At 36.5% G+C, this 20,089-nt stretch overlaps 1 protein-coding gene across 1 annotated transcript; it reads left to right on the top strand.

Moving 5' to 3' along the window:
• The first annotated feature begins 132 nt into the window (after nucleotides 1-132).
• LOC126733318 (G-type lectin S-receptor-like serine/threonine-protein kinase LECRK2) lies at nucleotides 133-2,763 on the top strand. The gene has a single exon (XM_050436558.1). It carries the CDS (start codon nucleotides 299-301, stop codon nucleotides 2,663-2,665), a length of 2,367 nt encoding a protein of 788 aa, XP_050292515.1. The 5' UTR covers nucleotides 133-298; the 3' UTR covers nucleotides 2,666-2,763.
• The last annotated feature ends 17,326 nt before the right edge of the window (nucleotides 2,764-20,089 follow it).

The following is a 20,089-nucleotide window of genomic DNA, read 5'->3' as shown; positions in this document are numbered from 1 at the left end:
GGATCAAAATATTGAAGTTGACATGTCTATCAACATTAATCTCTTTTTTCCTTTTTTCCTTTTTTTTTTCTTTCACCTTGCTTACATTTTCTTTTTTCTTTTTTGTCACTTTCTATCCTCCATTCTAAATCAAGTGTCAAGGAAGACTTGTCGCTCAGCCAACTGAGAAAAATGTGTGATATTTTGTCAAGCATGCAGTTGTTCCATAAAGGATAGCACTGAAAAGTCTTTGTTGATCCATCTTACCTATTAGTTGAATACTAAAAACAACACTACCATTCTTCATTCATCCTTTCCCATGGCTTCCATGTCCATTGTTTTCTTTCTGTTGTTCACATCCTTTATAGGTGGGAGAGCTGTACCAAAGCAATCTAGCCATATAGCCTTGGGTTCTTCTCTTTCCCCCATAACTCAACCCACTTCATGGCTTTCCCCTAGTCAAAAATTTGCTTTTGGATTCTATAGGCAAGGCAGTGGCTTTGCTATTGGAATTTGGTTGGTCAGTGGAGACAATACGACAGTAGTGTGGACTGCAATTCGTGATCATCCACCATTCGCCTCGAATGCAATGCTGGTTTTCACTGAAGATGGTAAGCTTCTTTTGAGAACTGAGCGAGGACAAGAGAAACTCATTGCTAATGCAACAGATTCCGCCTCCCATGCCTCCATGCTTAACTCTGGAAATTTTGTGCTTTATGACAAGGATTCCAAGATCATTTGGCAAAGTTTTTATTTTCCTACAGATACCATTTTAGGAGGTCAGACTTTGTTCGCTGGATATCAACTATTCTCTGGTTTAACTGAGAATGACCACTCAACCGGACGGTTTCATCTCAAGATGCAGGATGATGGAAACCTTGTTTTATACCCAGTAAACACTGGAGACACTCCAGGTGATGCTTACTGGAACACAGAGACATTCGGGTATGGTTCAAAGTTTCACCTTTATCTCAATAAATCAGGCAGTCTGTTTATCGTCAACGGCACTACTTTAAACATAGTTTATGGCTTGAATAAGGACTCATCTACGGCGAGCAACCAGAATAATGCAATTTATCGTGCAACTCTTGATTTTGATGGGGTTTTCCGGCTTTATTCTCATGTTTATGATGAAAGTGGCTACAAAGTATCAAAGTTATGGAAAGCACTGGACGATCCATGTCATGTGAAAAGTTTCTGTGGTTTCAACAGCTTTTGTACAATGAATGACGACCAACCATACTGTATATGCCTTCCTGGAACTGATTTTGTAGATGTGAATCGTAATTCTCTTGGCTGTGAGAGAAACTTTTCAGAAGCAGGGTGTAGAGTTGGGACAAAAAATGCATCCTTTTATGACATCACTACCATGGAGAATTTAATGTGGGGAGATCGTCCTTATGTTGTGTCACCAATGTCAATTGAAGAATGCAACCGTTCTTGTTTGGAAGACTGTGATTGTGGGGCGGCACTCTTCAAGAGTGATTCCTGTATGAAACAAAAGCTTCCGCTGAGATATGTTAGAAGAGATATGAAAGAAGGGTATACGGCTCTCTTGAAGGTGGGCATGAGAAGCATTAAAAGTGACAATCCTATTATGGCGAAAACACCTGTGATCGTGATCACAAGCAAAAGAGCAATAGTGCAAATTTTTCTTGTGAGTTTAAGTTGTACTGTATTGTCATGTGTTGCTCTTGCAGTCTCTGGCCTTTTCATTTTCAAAAGTCGAGTTTTATGGTACAAAAGGCTGTTAGAGAATGGAAACTTTGGCCTGAACGAGGAGGTCACGTTGAGATTGTTTTCATATAATGAGCTCAAAAGAGCAACAAATGGCTTCAAAGAACAATTGGGTAAGGGCTCATTTGGAGCAGTTTACAAAGGGGCACTCTACAAAGGTAAAAGACTTGTTGCAGTAAAGAGACTAGAGAAGTTAGTTGAAGAAGGAGAAAGGGAGTTCCGCGCAGAGATGCGAGCAATTGGGAGAACCCACCATAGGAACTTAGTTCGTTTGCTTGGTTATTGTGCCGAGGACTCTAAAAGGCTTCTGGTTTACGAATACATGAGCAATGGCTCCCTTGCCGATCATCTTTTTAAAGCGCAAACGTCTCCAAATTGGAATGAGAGAGTGAGAATTGCACAAGATATTGCAAGAGGGATCCTCTATCTACATGAGGAGTGCGAAACCTCAATTATTCATTGTGATATAAAGCCTCAAAACATATTAATGGATGATTTTTGGACAGCTAAAATCTCTGACTTCGGGCTGGCCAAATTTTTAATGGCAGATCAAACAAGGACCTTCACAGGGGTCAGAGGGACGAGAGGGTACTTAGCACCAGAATGGCAGAAGAACACGCCAATATCAGTCAAGGCAGATGTTTACAGTTATGGAATAGTGCTCTTGGAAATTGTATGTTGTAGAAGAAACGTAGAGCTACATGTATCAAACGAGGAAGAGGTTATTCTTTCTACTTGGATTTACAAATGCTTTGTTGATAGGGAGTTGCACAAGATTTTGAGAGGGGAAGAAGCAGATAAGACCATGGTGGAAAATATGGTTAAGGTGGCACTCTGGTGTATTCAGGATGAACCAGCACTTCGTCCTACAATGAAAAGTGTAGTCTTGATGTTAGAAGGAATTACTGAAGTATCTATTCCTCCATGTCCAGCTACTATGTCCGAGTAAACTTTTGCCTGCAAGAAATAATTTTTCTTCTTCCATGTAGTTTCATTTTATTTTGTGTACTATATATATCCTTTACTAATCGTCGTAGGGAACTCATAGGTAGCCCTCTCAGTAGTAAACTCTTTTGAAGTAGAACTTGTTACTGCAGTAGAAGATTAAGGGATTTCGATAATCATTGATGAAATTTATGATATTATATAGTATAATCTGATTTTTTTTTTTTTTTGAGAAGTTTTAATTATTTATTTATGAAGTAGTTTTCTCAACGCGTTTTCCCAATTGCTATCAGGCTTCTCACCGTGTCAGTCACGGCATTAAGATTATTACGTGATATATCAAACACTAACTTTGAACTTGGTAGCTGGTAGTAATTAGTCGTCCATACAAAGAAGTAAAGTGAAGAAAAAGAAAGAGTGTGATGTGCAATGGTCCATTATTTTCATGTCTAAAGTCTATTTCAACTTAGTTTCTCTTGACAGCATGTTCCCATAAAATTGAGCATATAACATTGCAGTCACAATCTTGCGGGAAATACAAGCTGGAAAACGTTGGTAGGGTCCTTTGACAAATCAACCTTAAGTGGACAACTAACTAGAAAGTAGTAAACTAGTGAAAGTTCAACTTGACAGCCCTATGCGAGATAATCAAAGCTGGCAATGGGATCAATTCTATGGAACTAGTTTGGGCTCAAAATAAACCAAGATTTTTATGAATAGCTTAGTTCGACTTGAGAAAACATTTATTTATGTTCACTAGCCGTGAACCCGTGCGTTGCATGTGATAATTATTTTTATGGTGGTTTTATTAATTATTTTTTTAACAATTTAAACTAATGTAATAAAGAGTAATGTATTTCGTAATCATATTTTATTTATTATAGGAACACTCATAAATATAATATAGGAACAATCATAAATTATAAATATAAATTTTGTTATGCCAAAAAAAATATATATATAATTTTCTCAAGAATTCAAAAGGCAAGTTAACAAAAATATTCATTTTTTAATAAAAGTTATTTATAACATTTTGTGAATCTTTAAAAAGAACATAAAATTTGGAAATTATTCTTTTATTTTTAAACAAACTTTTTCAAACCTTATTTGTTTTGCCTACAATCCAAAATACCGAAAAACGTAACTAAAAAAATTAGTAAATCTTAGCAATGATTAATTGGACCAATTAGGAAAAAAATTTGCTATTGATAATCTATTAAAGTTATTTTCTTTGCAAAAATTGTTATTTTTTCCACCCAAAACATATTATCAGATAAACAATTATTAGCAAAATCTAAGAATTAAAATTTCTATATATGCATTTTTATAAAATAATAATAATTAAATAAAATTGCAAAAGCTAAAATTTGTCACTCATCCAATTATTTATGATTGGCTACCTTTTGCTTTTCTCTAAATAAATTACATTATAGAGCACTTCTAATACAGCTATTAAGAGTACTTTGTCCACAACAAAGGAATAAAAAATAAACAAAAATTAGTAAAGTCTCATAGTTTAACATTTAAATTGAGTACTATAAAAAATCATGCTATGTAATAGAATAAATACCAAATTACAATAAATACCAAATTATCCAAACCAGGCTATGTAATAGAATAATATTATATTTTTATATGCTATATTTAATTCTTTATAATGCAATAGGATAACATTTAACAAACAAAGAGAACAATTTAAAAAAAAAAAAAAAAAAAAAAAAAAAAAAAAACAACAACAACAACAACAACAACAACAACAACAACAATAACAACAATTTAAAAAAAAAAAACTAAATCGCATTAACCCAAAGTAAAGTTTTAAAGAATATAAAAATTTATCAACTTAAAGCAGAGATGCAAGAAAAATAAAAAATCCAACAAAAAATTGAGAGAGAGAGAGAGAGAGAGAGAGAGAGAGAACCTTTTTATTGTGAGGTAAAACTATGCATAAAATAGAAGAGATAATGACAAATTTATAGTAGAGGGTGTGAATAAGAAGAGACAAAAATAGAGGAAGATTAAGGGAAAGAGAAAGAATGATATTAATGTAGAGGGTAGCGGAGAAATGAAAAGGTAAGGGAGGGAGAAAGGCTGGAGAAGTAGTAGGGAAATGAAAAGGTAAGGAAGGAAGAAATGTTGAAAAAAATGTAAATATTAAAAAAATAAAATGTTAAAAACAATTATAGGAAAATTGGAAAGAAAAAAATAATGACGTGGACGTTGATGTGGCTCTTAATTGGAGCAAAGCAACAATAAATGCTACGCTTCAATTTTTAGATATATATAGAGTTTTATATGCTAATTTAATTCTTTATAATGCAATAAGACAACATTTAACAATAAAAAAAACAACAACAATAACAACAATTTAAAAAACTAAACTCAATCGCATTAACCCAATGTAGAGTTTTAAAAAATATAAAAAATTATCAACCTAAAGCAAAGATGCAAGAAAAAATAAATCCAACAAAAAAAATTTTGTGAGAGAGAGAACCTTTTTATTGTGAGGTAAAAAAATGCATAAAATGGAAGAGATAGTGAAAATTTTATAGTAGAGGGTGTGAATAAGAAGACAAAAATAGCGGAATATGAAAGGAAAGAGGAAGAATGAAATTAATGTAGAGGGTAGTGGAGAGATGAAAACGTAAGGGAGGGAGAAAGGTTGGAGAAGTAGTGGGGAGATGAAAAAGTAAGGAAGACAGAAAGGTTGGAAAAGTGTAAATATTAAAAAAATAAATGTTAAAAACAATTATAGGAAAATTGGAAAGAAAAAATATAATGACGTGGATGTTGATGTGGCTCAACTGGAGTATAGCAACAATAAATGCTACGCTTTAACTTTTGGATATTTATATATAAATATATATATATATATATATATATTTGTTTAGAAAATAAGTCAAACTCAAGCTCAAGTTTAGATTCTGTTAGATTCTAAAAACTTAGGATTTTATGTATTTAGAACTCTAATGTGTATTGTTGGCAAACCATGATCAAAACAAGTTGGTTAGTCGTGTTTAGACTTGCTCAAAATTGGTTCATTTATGTAAAGTTGGAATAAACGTTACAAAAGTTATTTAAGCTTCTCAGCCTGGTTCGATCGATCAAAGTTTAGGCTCAATTAATCGAAAATCGAGTCAAAGGCGTTTTCTGTAGAATTCCAACTCAGCCTTAGGTGGGAATATGTGTGGAAAATACAAGAATGTTCTGTTTAGGGGGAGTTAACATTGTTTTTGATGTATTTAACTTAGGGGGAGAGTTAGTTTGCATATTTGTTGATTTACTGTTTTTGTTTTTCTGTCACACATGCGGTTATGCATTTTGTTTAGTGTTTCAGGAAATATACAAGTTGATTCAATTGAGCTGCTGTCTACACTTGCAACTGATGGATAGAAGTTAGGATTGAATTTGTTTTTATAAGCATTATTTTTGTAAAGGGCTTTTCCTTGTAAACTTTGAGCTATTAGATGTGTTTTGTTACGAATTGCTAAATGGGGAGTTTGTTAGGTTCTAAAGACTTAGGATTTTATGTATTTAGAACTCTAATGTATATTGTTGGTAAACCATGATCAAAACAAGTTGGTTAGTCATGTTTAGACTTGCTCAAAGTTGGTTCATTTATGTAAAGTTGGAATAAACTGTTGCAGAAGTTATTTAAGCTTCTCGGCCTGGTTCGATCGATCGAAACTTAGGCTCAATCAATCGAAATCAGGTTAGAGGCGTTTTCTGCAAAATTCCAACTCAGCCCTAGTTGTGTTTTAAAACATTTAGGGTTTTCTAATTTGCCCTATGTATAAAAGGCAAACCCTAGCCATGTTTTAGTGTTGCTCATATTGTTGTTTGTGTAAATCTCTTATGAGATCTGTGAGGAGTTTTTCTTTACACAAGCTTAGGATTATCAAGAATGAGATTTCTTCAAGAGCTTGATGATCGTTCAGTTGCTACCATAAGAACTTAAAGAAACACAAGCGAGTGTGCTTGTACTTGTTGGAAATCCAAGAAAGAAGGAGTCCGTGGTTTTGAAGCTTGCACGTGGTTGTGTCAGTAAGTTTCTACTAGTGGGTAGGAATAGGATGTTAGTGGTCTAAGTCCTGTTGAACAACTTCGATTCTTTCATAGTGGATTCAGGTTTACCTTGAGGATAGTTAGGTTTAATCCTCCCTAGGTTTTTATCGGTTTGGTTTCCTAGGTGATCATATCTTTGTGTTATTTATCTTTCCGCTGCTTTGCATGATATGATTGTTTTGATTGTGATAACCTAGATTTGTTAATTTGGACTAAGTAACAACTTGGATAATTACCTAGGTTATTCCAATTGTGTTTTTTAAGGGGTCTAAAAACTATCAAGTGGTATCAGATCTTTTGATCTAAGAGCTGATCCTTGACCCCTGTTGTCATGGATAATTTAAAGTGTCTTTCTGATCATGTTTCTGCTGATGCTTTTGTTGATTTTATTGATGCCTGTGAAACTCTTTGTAAGGAATTATTGAAATCTATGAAAATTGCTAAGAAATTCAAGGAATAGTTAAAATTGGCTAATCTTGAAAAAGAGGAATTGATAGTTAGATTAGATGAATCTAATAAAAAGAATGAATTTTTGAGAAATCAAATTTGTTGGTTTTTAGACCCCTTAAAATCACAAACAGATTAACCTAGGTAATTAGCCAAGTGATTACTTAGTCAAATTAGCAAATCTCGGTTAACACATGAAAGTTCAAATAATGTATAAAACACCCTTGAACGTTTAGACCCCCAATTACAAAATAACCAATTCAAGTTTTATGACAAACAACAAGTGTGTGGAAAATGAACAGAAGTTATAAAAAGAATTGGTAAACAATCGAAGCCAATTAAAAATCACATCCACAGCAGAAAATAAAAGGCAAAAATTATAGGAAGAGAGATGCAAACACAAGGACAACACAACAATGTGTTATCGAAGAGGAAACCGAAGCCCTCGGCGTAAAACCTCTCCGCCGCCCTCCAAGAGGTAAGTAATCCACTAGAAAATGTAGTTGGGATACATGAACAGCAATAGACCCTCCAAGCCTAATCTATCCAGTGTACCTAAGCCCTCCAAGCTTCTTGCTCCAACGAGGTTGCGCCGAACCTATTTCTTTTCTAGCTTCCCGGATTCCGCTACTTAACCATAGCATCAACCAATGTGAAATTGATTCCTTCCTAACTGCTTCCCAGAACACCAAACATCCCTCACACAGTAATGGATATTGTGAGAAAAGGTTTTGGTAAAAGGCCTTTTAAGGATTTAACGATGGAGAGAAAGAGAGTAGAGCAATTTGAAGAGTCTCTTATGTGAAGATTGTGGATGAATCAATCTTGTTTTATTCTAGGGTTTTTCTCTCAAAATTCTCTCTGGAAGCTCTCATTCTTTCATGGGTATAAGGGGTATTTATACTAGGGTGAGAATGGAATGTGAAGCGTCAGGTTTTTCAAAACAGGGCTGGCTCGCGGCTTGACTGAGTTGCGAGTTCCAACCGTGAGATAACTGAACGGCCAGTTGTCCTATTTTGTCCTATAGTGCTCCAGTTAGCATAACGCTTCAACTTCTGGCATGCCTGGCACATGTGCAGCTTCTGGCGGCTTGCAGCCGCAAGTCACCCGCGAGATCTAGTCGCGAGTCTCTATTTTTCTTGCACACTCTTAAGCATTTCTTCACACTATCTCACTCACTACCTTTACAAGAATCCCACCTAAATACAGGGCTACTAATTGCTGAAATACAAGCAAATTTGGCACGGAATAAAGCCAACAAGATGGTTGATTAAATTCAACCTTACAATCTCCCCCTTTGGCTATTCCGTGACAAAACCCTAAAACAAACTCTAGACTTAACATGTGAGTTGGGAAAAGTTGATCAAAACTCACTCATACCTAACTCTAGAAACTGTGAAGCTCTTTAAAAGTTCAAATATGTGTATAAAACACCCTTGAACGTTTAGACCCCCAATTACAAAATAACCAATTCAAGCTTTATGTCAAACAACTAATGTGCGGAAAATGAACAAAAGCTATAAACAGAATTGGTAAACAATCTAAACCAATTAAAACACATCCACAACAAAAAATAAAAGGCAAAGATAAAGGGAAGAGAGATGCAAACACAAAGACAACACACGATGTGTTATCGAAGAGGAAACCGAAGCCCTTGACATAAAACCTCTCTGCCGCCCTCCAAGCGGTCAATAATCCACTAGAAAATGTAGTTGGGATACATGAACAGCAATAGACCCTCCAAGCCTAATCTACCCGATGTACCTAAGCCCTCCAAGCTTCTTGCTCCAACGAGGTTGCACCGAACCTTTTTCTTTTCTAGCTTACCGGATTCCGCTACTTGACCATAGCATCCGCCATCCTTGGCATCTTCCAATGCTTCCCAAAGCTCCAAAAACACTCAACACTCTAAATGGGTGTGGGTAGTGTTTGGATAGAAATCTCCTCTCAATAGGTATGACAATGAGAGAGGGAATGAGAAGAAACTACAAAGATTTCTTTCTAAGAATGAGTAGCTCTCTCTAATTGGGTGGGTGTTTTGAAGAAACCTCTCTTAGGGTTTTTCTTTCTGAATGGCCACACATATTTTGTGGGAATGAGGGATATTTATACTGGTGTGAGAATGGAATGCAAAGAGTCAGGTTTTCCAAAACAGGGCTAGCTGGCGACTTGACCTCGCGACTTGACTGAGTCGCGAGTTCAAGTCGCGAGCTAACTTAATGGCCAGTCTGGATTTTTGTCCTGTAGTGCTCCAGCTGGCATGACTGTTCAGCTCCCCTGCATGCTCTGCACGTGTGCGACTTTTGGCAGCTTGCAAGCCGCGAGCCTCTCGCGAGATCCAGCCGCGAGTCCCTGCTTCACTGCACAGTCTTGAGCATTTCTTCACACTCTCTCACACACTACCCTTACAACAATCCCACCTAAATACAGGGTTTCTAAATGCTGAAATACAAGCAAATTTGGCACGAAATAAAGCCAATTAGATGGTTGAATAAATTCAACATTACACTCTTGAATCATATGAACATGAATCTCCTGAAACATAACAATACACCATGATCATTGTATGCAAAAAAGCATGAAATGCATATGAAGCAGGCATGATGTGATCAAGCAAAGATGGAGTTAAGAAACAAACCATGGCTTGATCAAACAAGCAATCACTACAAGGTAATGACCATAATGCTCATTCACACTTGGACATACAAGCTAATAAGATCAAAGCAAATTACTTGCATACCCAATACTCAACCAATGCATAATACACTAAGTATATGCATCTAGGAACAATCCTACAAGGGCATAAGAGTGACAGTACTTAACTAGAAAATGCATAACATTTAGTTAGAAGTACTGATTTAACAGAGCATAAAGGCTGCGTAAAGGCTACATAAAGCATGGTACAAACCACAAAGCCTACAAAATATGAAAACAAACCCTAAAAACTTACAAAAGCAACATGGGTACAAACCACATTAAATACTGAAAGACATCAATATATATAAAAGGTAACCCAAGTTTCAAAAACATCCATGAGTTATGAGTTTAAACCAGACAATAACCATAACCATAGTGTACTAAACCCATAGTAACAACAATAATCCAAAGCATAATCCTATAAGTTAAAAAGTAAGACCAAATCACAAGTATGTGTGGTGTAACTCCCCCTATTACTATGCACAGTTCCCTTTGAACTTTCTCCCCTTTACTGTACGCTCTCCCCCTTTTTGGCACGAATAGCTAAAGGCTATCTTCTAACTTTTTTTGAATAGTTTCTAGCTGATTCTCCATGGTCTCAAGTCACATTTGGACATGGTTGTTGGTGGAGTAGAGAAATGTCATCATTCCCGCAATGCGCTTCTGAATACTTTCAAGCAAACTACTCAATCTATCAGTTTGAGGATCAGACTGTACATGCGGAGTGCTAGTTTGTTGAAATCCAGGGATGGCATGCTGAGTGGGTGTGGTATGTACATATGTCTCTGACTCAGGAGCAGACGGAGTAACCGGAGAGATATGTGCACTCTTTGGTGTTTTAGAGAAATGACTTTTGCTTGCTTGTAGAGTGAACATGGAAATTGGACGCGAACGGGTCATCATTTTTCCATCTGAGGGAGGATCAATACCTTCACGAAGAATGAACTTCATGATGAGACTGCAAAATGGAATACATCCTCGAGCTGCTGATCGAGTCGTGATCTTCCTTATGGTTTGAAAGATATGGGCACAAATATCAATGGGGGCTCCTGTAATAAGATCACAAAGGAATTGAGCTCTTCCAAGATTGATGAAAGTCGTGTTTAACAGTGGGTAGAGATTGGAGAACATGATCAGCTTTAGTGTGGTCAGCTCAAGTGCAAACTTGGTAGTGCTTATGGATGTGCCTGTACTAGAGACTTCATGATCAGGTCCAAGAACTTGTAGAATGTCTTGAGTCTCTGGAGTTCGATCATCATACGGAGTTAGATTCACATTCTTAGGTCTAGTGATGCAGAGAATTTCGGCTATGGAGTTCGGGGTGATGATAAATTCCTTTCCTCTTACCTAGCAAATTAGCTCAACTCCAAGGTCACTTGAATTAGAGTAACATTCCTTAACTAGTTCATCCATTAGGTCTTCAAAATTTCCAAATAAGTTTGCCCAATCTCTTGACTCAAAGATCCGAGGGATAAAAGTGGTCCCCAAGGTGTCAAACTCAACCATACGTTCCACTATAGGAGATGCCCTGTCAAAGATGTTTGAGTAGATGTGTGAGGTAAGCGAGGTTCTAAACCTCTCCAAATTAGAGTCTTTAGATGACTGAGATGAGAGTCGAGTCCGTTTAGCAACCGGGGTTGATGGATCATCAGTTACAATGTCTTTGCCTGTAGAGGATCGATGAGACATCTGCAAGAGAGCAGGCACATAGCAAAGAACCAAAAATAGCACCACAAAGGATAGATATCAACTTGATTAGATTCAGATAAAAATGTAAACCAGAGATATCTCACACAATCACAAATATAAGTCAGGTTAGTGCCAAACAAAACCATAAGTAACACTGAAGTATTGAATGAGGCAGGTGCATCAAAATGGTGATTGCTCAAGAGAACACTGAATAACACAGATTTACAAATAACTGTCATTGAGACAATCTACCATGAGCATGATATGCACAGATCAAGCACAGTAGAGAACTAAGGAAGGATAGCTCAAATTAGACCACAGTAAGACAGGAACAGGTATAAAACAGCAATATGTAAGAACAATGGAAACCACATACATGCAAAATAGAGCATATGACAGTGAGGCATAACTTACTGAAAATGGAATGTTAAAAAAAAAAAAACCCTCAAGACAGAAGCACACACATGTTATGGCAACATAAAAACACAGTAATATAAGATAAACAATCCAAAGCCTCAGACAGACTTAAACACTCAAACTCACAAACAGAGTAAAACACAGAAAAACACCAAACCCATATACCAAATGAGTACGAAAACCAACAAAAGCCAAAGCACAGAACACAGACTACCACAATGTGACTACCAATATGAAAGCAAATGAAAACAGCAACAAAAGCAACCAACCATAACCAACCAAACCTAGCAATCTAAGAATTAAGTGTTTGAACACAGTATGTCTCAAAATACAGTGACAACTCAAAAAGCAAGAAAATAATACTCAAAACATAGAATATGAAGTGAGGAAGAGAAGACCCATACCTTTTCTTGATGATTTTGAGAAGAAATGAAACAAAAATGGAGTTTGTAGAGAATGACACGGAGTGTTTGGGTCAGTTTTAGACGAAAGAGAAAATGAACAGTCGCATAAAGTTCGAGGGAAAACTGAAAAATATTTTAAAAACTGCCCTTACTGTGCAAAACATGCGTTTTTCGCGACTGAGATAAGTTGCCAGTAAGTTGCCAAAATTACCCGCCAAAACTCTTCAAGCCAAAAGATTTGAAAATTTTGCTAAGTGTTTTTCGTGACTAGAAGTCTCACTCGCGAGGGAGTCGCGAGCTGAGCCATCAAAATCTCTGTGTACCCCTCGCAACTGGACCTTCCACTCATGAACAAGTCAACAAAATTGACCTTCAAGATCACGATTATGGAATGCGACTTGACTGACCCGCGACTGAGTCGCCAAAACAGGGCAACACTGTTTTTGAAATTTTCAATTTTTGAGAGAACAAAATACTTTCCAAAAACAACTAAAACACTTAAAAATCTTTTTGTGTTTGAATCAACAAAGATTGAGCATGTGAAAACACATTTTATCAAGTATAATCACACAAATGAATATGACATTCATTAAGCATAAACTTGTGTGTTGTGTGTGGATATCAACAATGAGATAGTCCTTAATCTAATGTGAAGCTTCAATGATCAATTCAATCAAGGCATATACAATTAGCACTAGATCATGTGACCCATCTCAACTATAGAAGTATGCATATATGACCTCTCACAAGACTTGATTACATAATTTGGAGCTTTACATTTGACTCCACTTTCAATCATAACATTTGATCTTTTTTATCCTTTTGAAACAATCACCTCTCATTGTGAGAGTGATATTTGATATTTCACCTTGACGAGATAGCCTTTGGCTTTTTGAATAATCATATACTTTATTTTTGGTCGCTTTCCCTCTTTCCTAGTCGAATACTAGTATGTGCGACAGGCTTTTGCAGCTCAATATCTCTTTTCATTTGGAGATTTACATTTGGTGAGCTCTTTTTAGCAAAAACAGAAAATAAAGAGTGGGAAGATATATAGGCACAAGTCTATGCATGTCTCAAGATCAACATAACCATTCACTTATCATTCATGACAAGTTTGAAAATCTATTTACAACATTCACATAGATTTCAAGATTTCTTCCACAGTGATAAGAGTGCAAAGGAACAAGCTACGCTCGTAAATGCACAAAGCCATTAGCACAAAGGTACAAGGCAAAACAAGTTTTAAGACAAAACTCAACAATGTCGATCGAACTTTTTGACTTTCTACTTTTTATGTGGTTTTTGGATTTTTGACACAAAAGAAGGAAAAGATTGATGAAAAGCAACATTTTAAAAAATATTAAACGATAGAATGCAAAAAAAAAAAAAAAAAACAGGCAAATTTCAACCCACACAATAAATAAGCAAACAACCAAACAAAGTCACAAAGCATAGGAAATATTGATGCATGGACATGTTTACTACTTATGCATGAGTACCCTTTTTCACCCACACGTCACTTGCGTTTGGGATGATTTCCTTATAGGATTGGGTACAAGAGTTAGGGTGTTCAAACCTTTGTGTGAAGCTTTCCAAGTAGTTGGTGAAAGCACCAATCATCTTCATTACGTCCATCATTCCGGGATCACCACTTTGATCTCTTAATGGTTCACCAGCCCAATTTCTCCTATCATTTCTAGGTCCTCATGATCTTGGAGCAGTTGCATTATTCATTGCTCTCAGCTTTTGACAGTTTGGTCGAGTATGCCCTTGAAGTCCACAGTGATGACACACATAGTTTGATCTAGGACCTCTATGTGGTCGAGGACGAGACTTGGCTCGGGATTCAGACCTACCACAAATTGATTACGAGGGTTGTTCAACATCCTTTGGTTCTCCACAATCCTCTTCTCCTCTATCTTGGGCTTCTCAACAGTAGGGACAACTTCAACTGACTCTTTGGCCTTTATAAACTTCACTTCTTAAGTGATGTTGCCAGATGAGCTACTCCCTCCAGTATATCCCAACATGGATTTGTCTGAAAAATGCTTTTGAGATGAAATAACATCATCTTAGCATTTACTTGCACAACCTCTTGCTCAAGAAATCTCACTTTTGTGTAGGCTTTTGACAGCTCACCATTCAGTGTTTCTATCTCACATTTGTCCTCCTTATAGCGAATTAGGAGACTTTTATAGTCCTCCTCTGCCTTCTTCATCTTTCTCACAGCTGCCTTGGCAACCTTTGTGTACTCACCTGACTTCTCTAGGAGTGAGTTATATTTCTCTTGAAGATTGGTTGTGCTTTCATCTTCTTCAGCATCTGATTCTTCAACAACTCCCAATGATTCTTCATCACTATGTTCTCCTAGTTCACGTACAAGCAAATTCAACTCGTCTGAAGACTCAACATGGGCAATAGTCATAAAAGCAGAATAATTCCCTTCTTCGTCACAACTTTCCTCAGAATCTAAGTTGGATGAATCCGAGTCACTCAATGTCGTGGCATACACCTTGCCTTTTGATTTCAAATAATTCGGACATTCTTTCTTAAAGTGTCCATACCCGTTGCATTCAAAACAAGTGACACCTTGTGTAGATTGGGATTCTTTTCCATCTTTCTTTTTTAATTCCCTTTTCTCCCTTCCTGAACTTTGGAATTTCCCTTTATCTCCAAATTTACCATTATTCTTGAATTTCAAGAATTTTCAGAAATTTTTCATAATGTATGCAACATCTTTGTCAACCACATCCTCATCCGATGAGTCATGGACTTCCAACTTTTCATTAAAGGTCTTAAGAGCAAGATATTTTCTCTTCCGTTGAGTGGGCAACGCCATTTCCTAAGTCTGAAGAGAACTAATTAGCTCTTGGACTTTGATGTCATCAAGGTCCTTACTCTCTTCAATCACTATCACTTTGGCACGAAAGCTTTCCGGCAATGATCGAAGGATCTTCCTTACTATTTTAGAATCCTCTGTTTTCTCCCCTAAATTGAACTTGCTGACAACCACCTCATTCAGCTTACCATAGAAAGAATCAAAGGACTCATCCTCACTCATTTTGAGCTCCTTAAACCGAGTGGTCAACATTTGCAGCTTGGTGTCTTTCACTTTCTTCGTGCTTTCGTAGGTGGTCTCCAATATCTCTCATGCTTCTTTGGCAACAGTAATGTGAGAAATCCTGTGAAACTCATCTGAAGACACACCACAGAAAATTGCGTTAAGTACTTTACTGTTAGCATTAGATGCAGCGAGTGCTGCCTTATCCCATGTGGATTTGGCTTCCTCAGGACTGGTCCAACCTATATCAACAGCATCCCAAACTAATTCATCAATGGAACATAAAAATGCTCTCATGCGAACCTTCAAAAAAACATAATTACTACCATCAAAATATGGAGGTGCATTTAGGGATTAAGACCGGTCCATCTCAATATGGGGTCAAGGACCACACTATGGTAATGAAACCAATAAAAGTGTACCCACTCTGATACCAATTGAAAGTTCAAATAGTGTATAAAACACCCTTGAACGTTTAGACCCCCAATTACAAAATAACCAATTCAAGCTTTATGACAGACAACAAGTGTGCGGAAAATGAACACAAGCTATAAACAAAATTGGTAAACAATATAAGCCAATTAAAAATCACATCCACAGCAGAAAATAAAAGGCAAAGATTAAGGGAAGAGAGATGGAAATACAAGGACAACACAATGATGTGTTATCGAAGAGGAAACCGAAGCCCTCGGCGTAAAACCTTTCTGCCGCCCTCCAAGCAGTAAGTAATCCACTAGAAAATGTAGTTGGGATACATGAACAGTAATAGACCCTCCAAGCCTAATCTACCCAGTATACCTAAGCCCTCCAAGCTTCTTGCTCCAACGAGGTTGTGCCGAACCTATTTCTTTTCTAGCTTCCCGGATTCCGCTACTTGACCATAGCATCAACCAATGTGAAATTGGTTCCTTCCTAACTACTTTCCAGAACACCAAATAGCCCTCTCACAGTAATGGATAAGGTGAGAAAAGGTTTTGGTAAAAGACCTCTCAAGGATTTAATGACGGAGAGGAAGAGAGTGGAGGAATTCAAAGAGTCTCTTATGTGAAGATTGTGGATGAATCAATCTTGTTTTACTCTATGGTTTTTCTCTCAAAATTCTATCTAGAAGCACTCATTCTTTCGTAGGTATAAGGGGTATTTATACTAGGGTGAGAATGGAATGTGAATAGTTAGGTTTTTCAAAACAGGGCTGGCTCGCGGCTTGGCCTTGCGGCTTGACTGAGTCACGAGTTCCAGCCGCGAGATAACTGAACGGCCAGTTGTCCTATTTTGTCCTATAGTGCTCCAGCTAGCATGACGCTTCAACTTCTAGCATGCCTGGCACATGTGCAGCTTCTGGCGGCTTGCAACCGCGAGTCACCCGCGAGATCCAGTCGCAAGTCTTTGTTTTTCTTGCACACTTTTGAGCATTTCTTTACACTCTTACTACCCTTACAAGAATCCCACCTAAATACAGGGTTACTAATTACTGAAACACAAGCAAATTTGGCACGAAATAAAGCCAACAAGATGGTTGATTAAATTCAACCTTACAACACAAATATATCATATCAATGTATGGCAGCGGAAAATGAAAAACACAACGATATGATAATCCAAGAAAACCAAACCGGTAAAAAACCTAGGGAGGATTTAACCTAGCTATCCTCAAGGTAAAAAGCAAATTCACTAGAAAGAATCGAAGTTCATACAATAAGACTTATAAGCCCCCACGCTCGACTTCTTATTGCTACTCACCTGTAGAACTTACTGACACAACCACGTGCAAGCTCCGAATCCATGGACTCCTTTTTTCTTTGGGCTTTGCAAAACACAAACACCCACGTTTGTGACTTTGAGATCCCACTCAAAGGTTTAGCAACACAAACTCTCCTGTTTGTGACTCCAAGACCACTCTTGAAGGTTTAGATCATCAACACCTTTGATGACAAGAGAATGCAGCAACTTCTACAATACCGGATCTTGAGATTCTTCAAGTAATAACATCAGTAAAAGACATAAGAGAGCTTCTGGGTACAAAACCCTAGATCTACAAAAGATGCACAAGATTCACTCTAATCTCTCTAAAAAAACTCTCAAAACCCCACCTAGGGTTAGTTTATAATGTCCTTTAAATACTGGAAAAAATGGCTCGCAATTTGGGCTTCAAACGGATAAGTTATGGCCTTTTTACGTTTACTGATTTTGCTGATATGCGATTTTGGATCGATCAAGCCTGTCTTTCGATCAATTGAACCAACCAGCTTGTAACTCTTTTGTTTTTATCCCAAACTTGAGTTTTTTTGTCTTGGGCTTCAATGTAGACCATTCTAAACTAATAAGTCTTAGTTTTTGTCATGTTTTGTCATGGTTAGCCAACATTACAAACTCAAAACCTAACAATCTCCCCCTTTGGCAATCCGTGACAAAATACACATACAACATAATGCCCATATACAAGAAAAATTCTCAAATACATCACAAATCCCAATCTAAGACTCCTAACCTAGAAGTTGCAAGAAGAGGTAGAGGGTCTTGATCAGAATGTACCTGTCTTTCTTGAAACACTCAACAAACACATCACCGCATGTGTGGAAAGAAAGACAATAATATGAAACAGAATATAAAAAAAAAAAAAAAAAAACAAAAGTAAACTAACTCTCCCCCTAAGTTAGATACATCAAAAAGTTTTTATATTCTCCCCATTTCAAAAACAAATTCAACTCCCCCTAAACAAAACAAACAGGATTCCCACATTCCATTTATTTCTCCCCCTTTTTGTCACGTATTGACAAAGACAACCCATACAAAGAGTAAACAGACAACATACGCAACAAAAGTCAAGAGAAAATGGAAAATTAAGGGAACATAAAACAATTCAACTCTATAGAAAATAGGGACAACTCCCCCTAAGAACAACAAAGGTTAAAAACAAGCTTCTCCCCCTATAAAAATAGGAAAAACAAAACAAGTGTTGGGAAAAAATAGTTTTGGAGAAAATAAGAGGGGGGGAAAATAAAGACACACAAACCAAACTTAAAAACTAAGTTGAGGATACACAAGAAGAAAAATATTCTCTCTTTCAATAAATGCAAACTTGACACTATGTGACCCATAAACAGTTGCATAAGTAGAGAAAATATTTACACAATCCATCATATCTCTTAAGAAAAAATAGTTTTTGTAGTTCACACATAAAAATAGCATATACTAAAAAGTACATAACTCAAAAAGTAATCAATCAATTTTTAAATCAAGTTGAGTACTCAATTTAGCAAAGTGTATGCATGTTATTTGTGAAAACAATGAGAAATATGACTGCAAAACTGCAAGATGGATAACCAAAAAAAAAAAAAAAAAAAATCAATGCAATACATGTGAATCCTAAACATAAATGATGCATGGAAAAATCAACTTTTTTGAAAAACAGAAGAATTTAATGCAGAAACTCCTCAAAGCACAATATTTCATGAATGACATGCATGAGTATGAGATTAAAAGTTTTTCAAAAACACTTGAATTCAACCCAGATTTTCGAAAAACAAGTTTTTCAATCAATTTGTCCTCAAATCTCAAACTTTAAACATATTTTGCATCAAAATCACAGAACTTTTAATCTTGGATGGCCACAATAAGATCACACACAATATAATGTACCAAGTTTAGCAAAGAGTAACTTGTGTAGTGTGTGCAGCTAGCAAAAGCTTGAGATACATGTGAGGTGATATGTAAATAGAAATCAAGCACAATTTCTACAAAATTCATTACATAAATTTGAAAGAGACTATCACCAAAACAGTTACATCATATAACTCCCACATCTCCTAGAAAACAAGCTTGCAATCATGTAAGTTTCTTAATTTGCCTTATATTGTACACACCAATTTTTATTTGATTGATTTAACATTAAGTCCAATAATGTACACAGCAATTTTAACAATTAAACCGAGGCTACACCTTGAAAATTCAAATAGTGTATAAAACACCCTTGAACGTTTAGACCCCCAATTACAAAATAACCAATTCAAGCTTTATGACAAACAACTAGTGTGCGGAAAATGAACACAAGCTATAAACAAAATTGGTAAACAATCTAAGCCAATTAAAATCACATCCACAGCAGAAAATAAAAGGCAAAGATTAAGGGAAGGAAGATGCAAACACAAGGACAACACAACGATGCGTTATCAAAAAGGAAACCGAAGCCCTCAGCGTAAAACCTCTCTGCTGCCCTCCAAGCGGTAAGTAATCCACTAGAAAATGTAGTTGGGATACATGAACAGAAATAGATCCTCCAAGCCTAATCTACCCAGTGTACCTAAGCCCTCCAAGTTTCTTACTCCAACGAGGTTGGGCCGAACCTATTTCTTTTCTAGCTTCCCAAATTCCGCTACTTGACCATAGCATCAACCAATGTAAATTGGTTCCTTCCTAACTGCTTCCCAGAACACCAAACAGCCCTCTCACAGTAATAGATATGGTGATAAAAGGTTTTGGTAAAAGACCTCTCAAAGGTTTAACAATGGAGAGGAAAAGAGTTGAGGAATTTGAAGAGTCTCTTATGTGAAGATTGTGGATGAATCAATCTTGTTTTACTCTAGGGTTTCTCTCTTAAAATTCTCTCTAGAAGCTCTCATTCTTTCGTGGGTATAAGGGGTATTTA

The sequence above is a fragment of the Quercus robur genome, chromosome 6 (assembly GCF_932294415.1).
Source record: "Quercus robur chromosome 6, dhQueRobu3.1, whole genome shotgun sequence".
Lineage (NCBI taxonomy): Eukaryota > Viridiplantae > Streptophyta > Magnoliopsida > Fagales > Fagaceae > Quercus > Quercus robur.
This window is presented reverse-complemented; position numbering and strand designations above follow the sequence as displayed.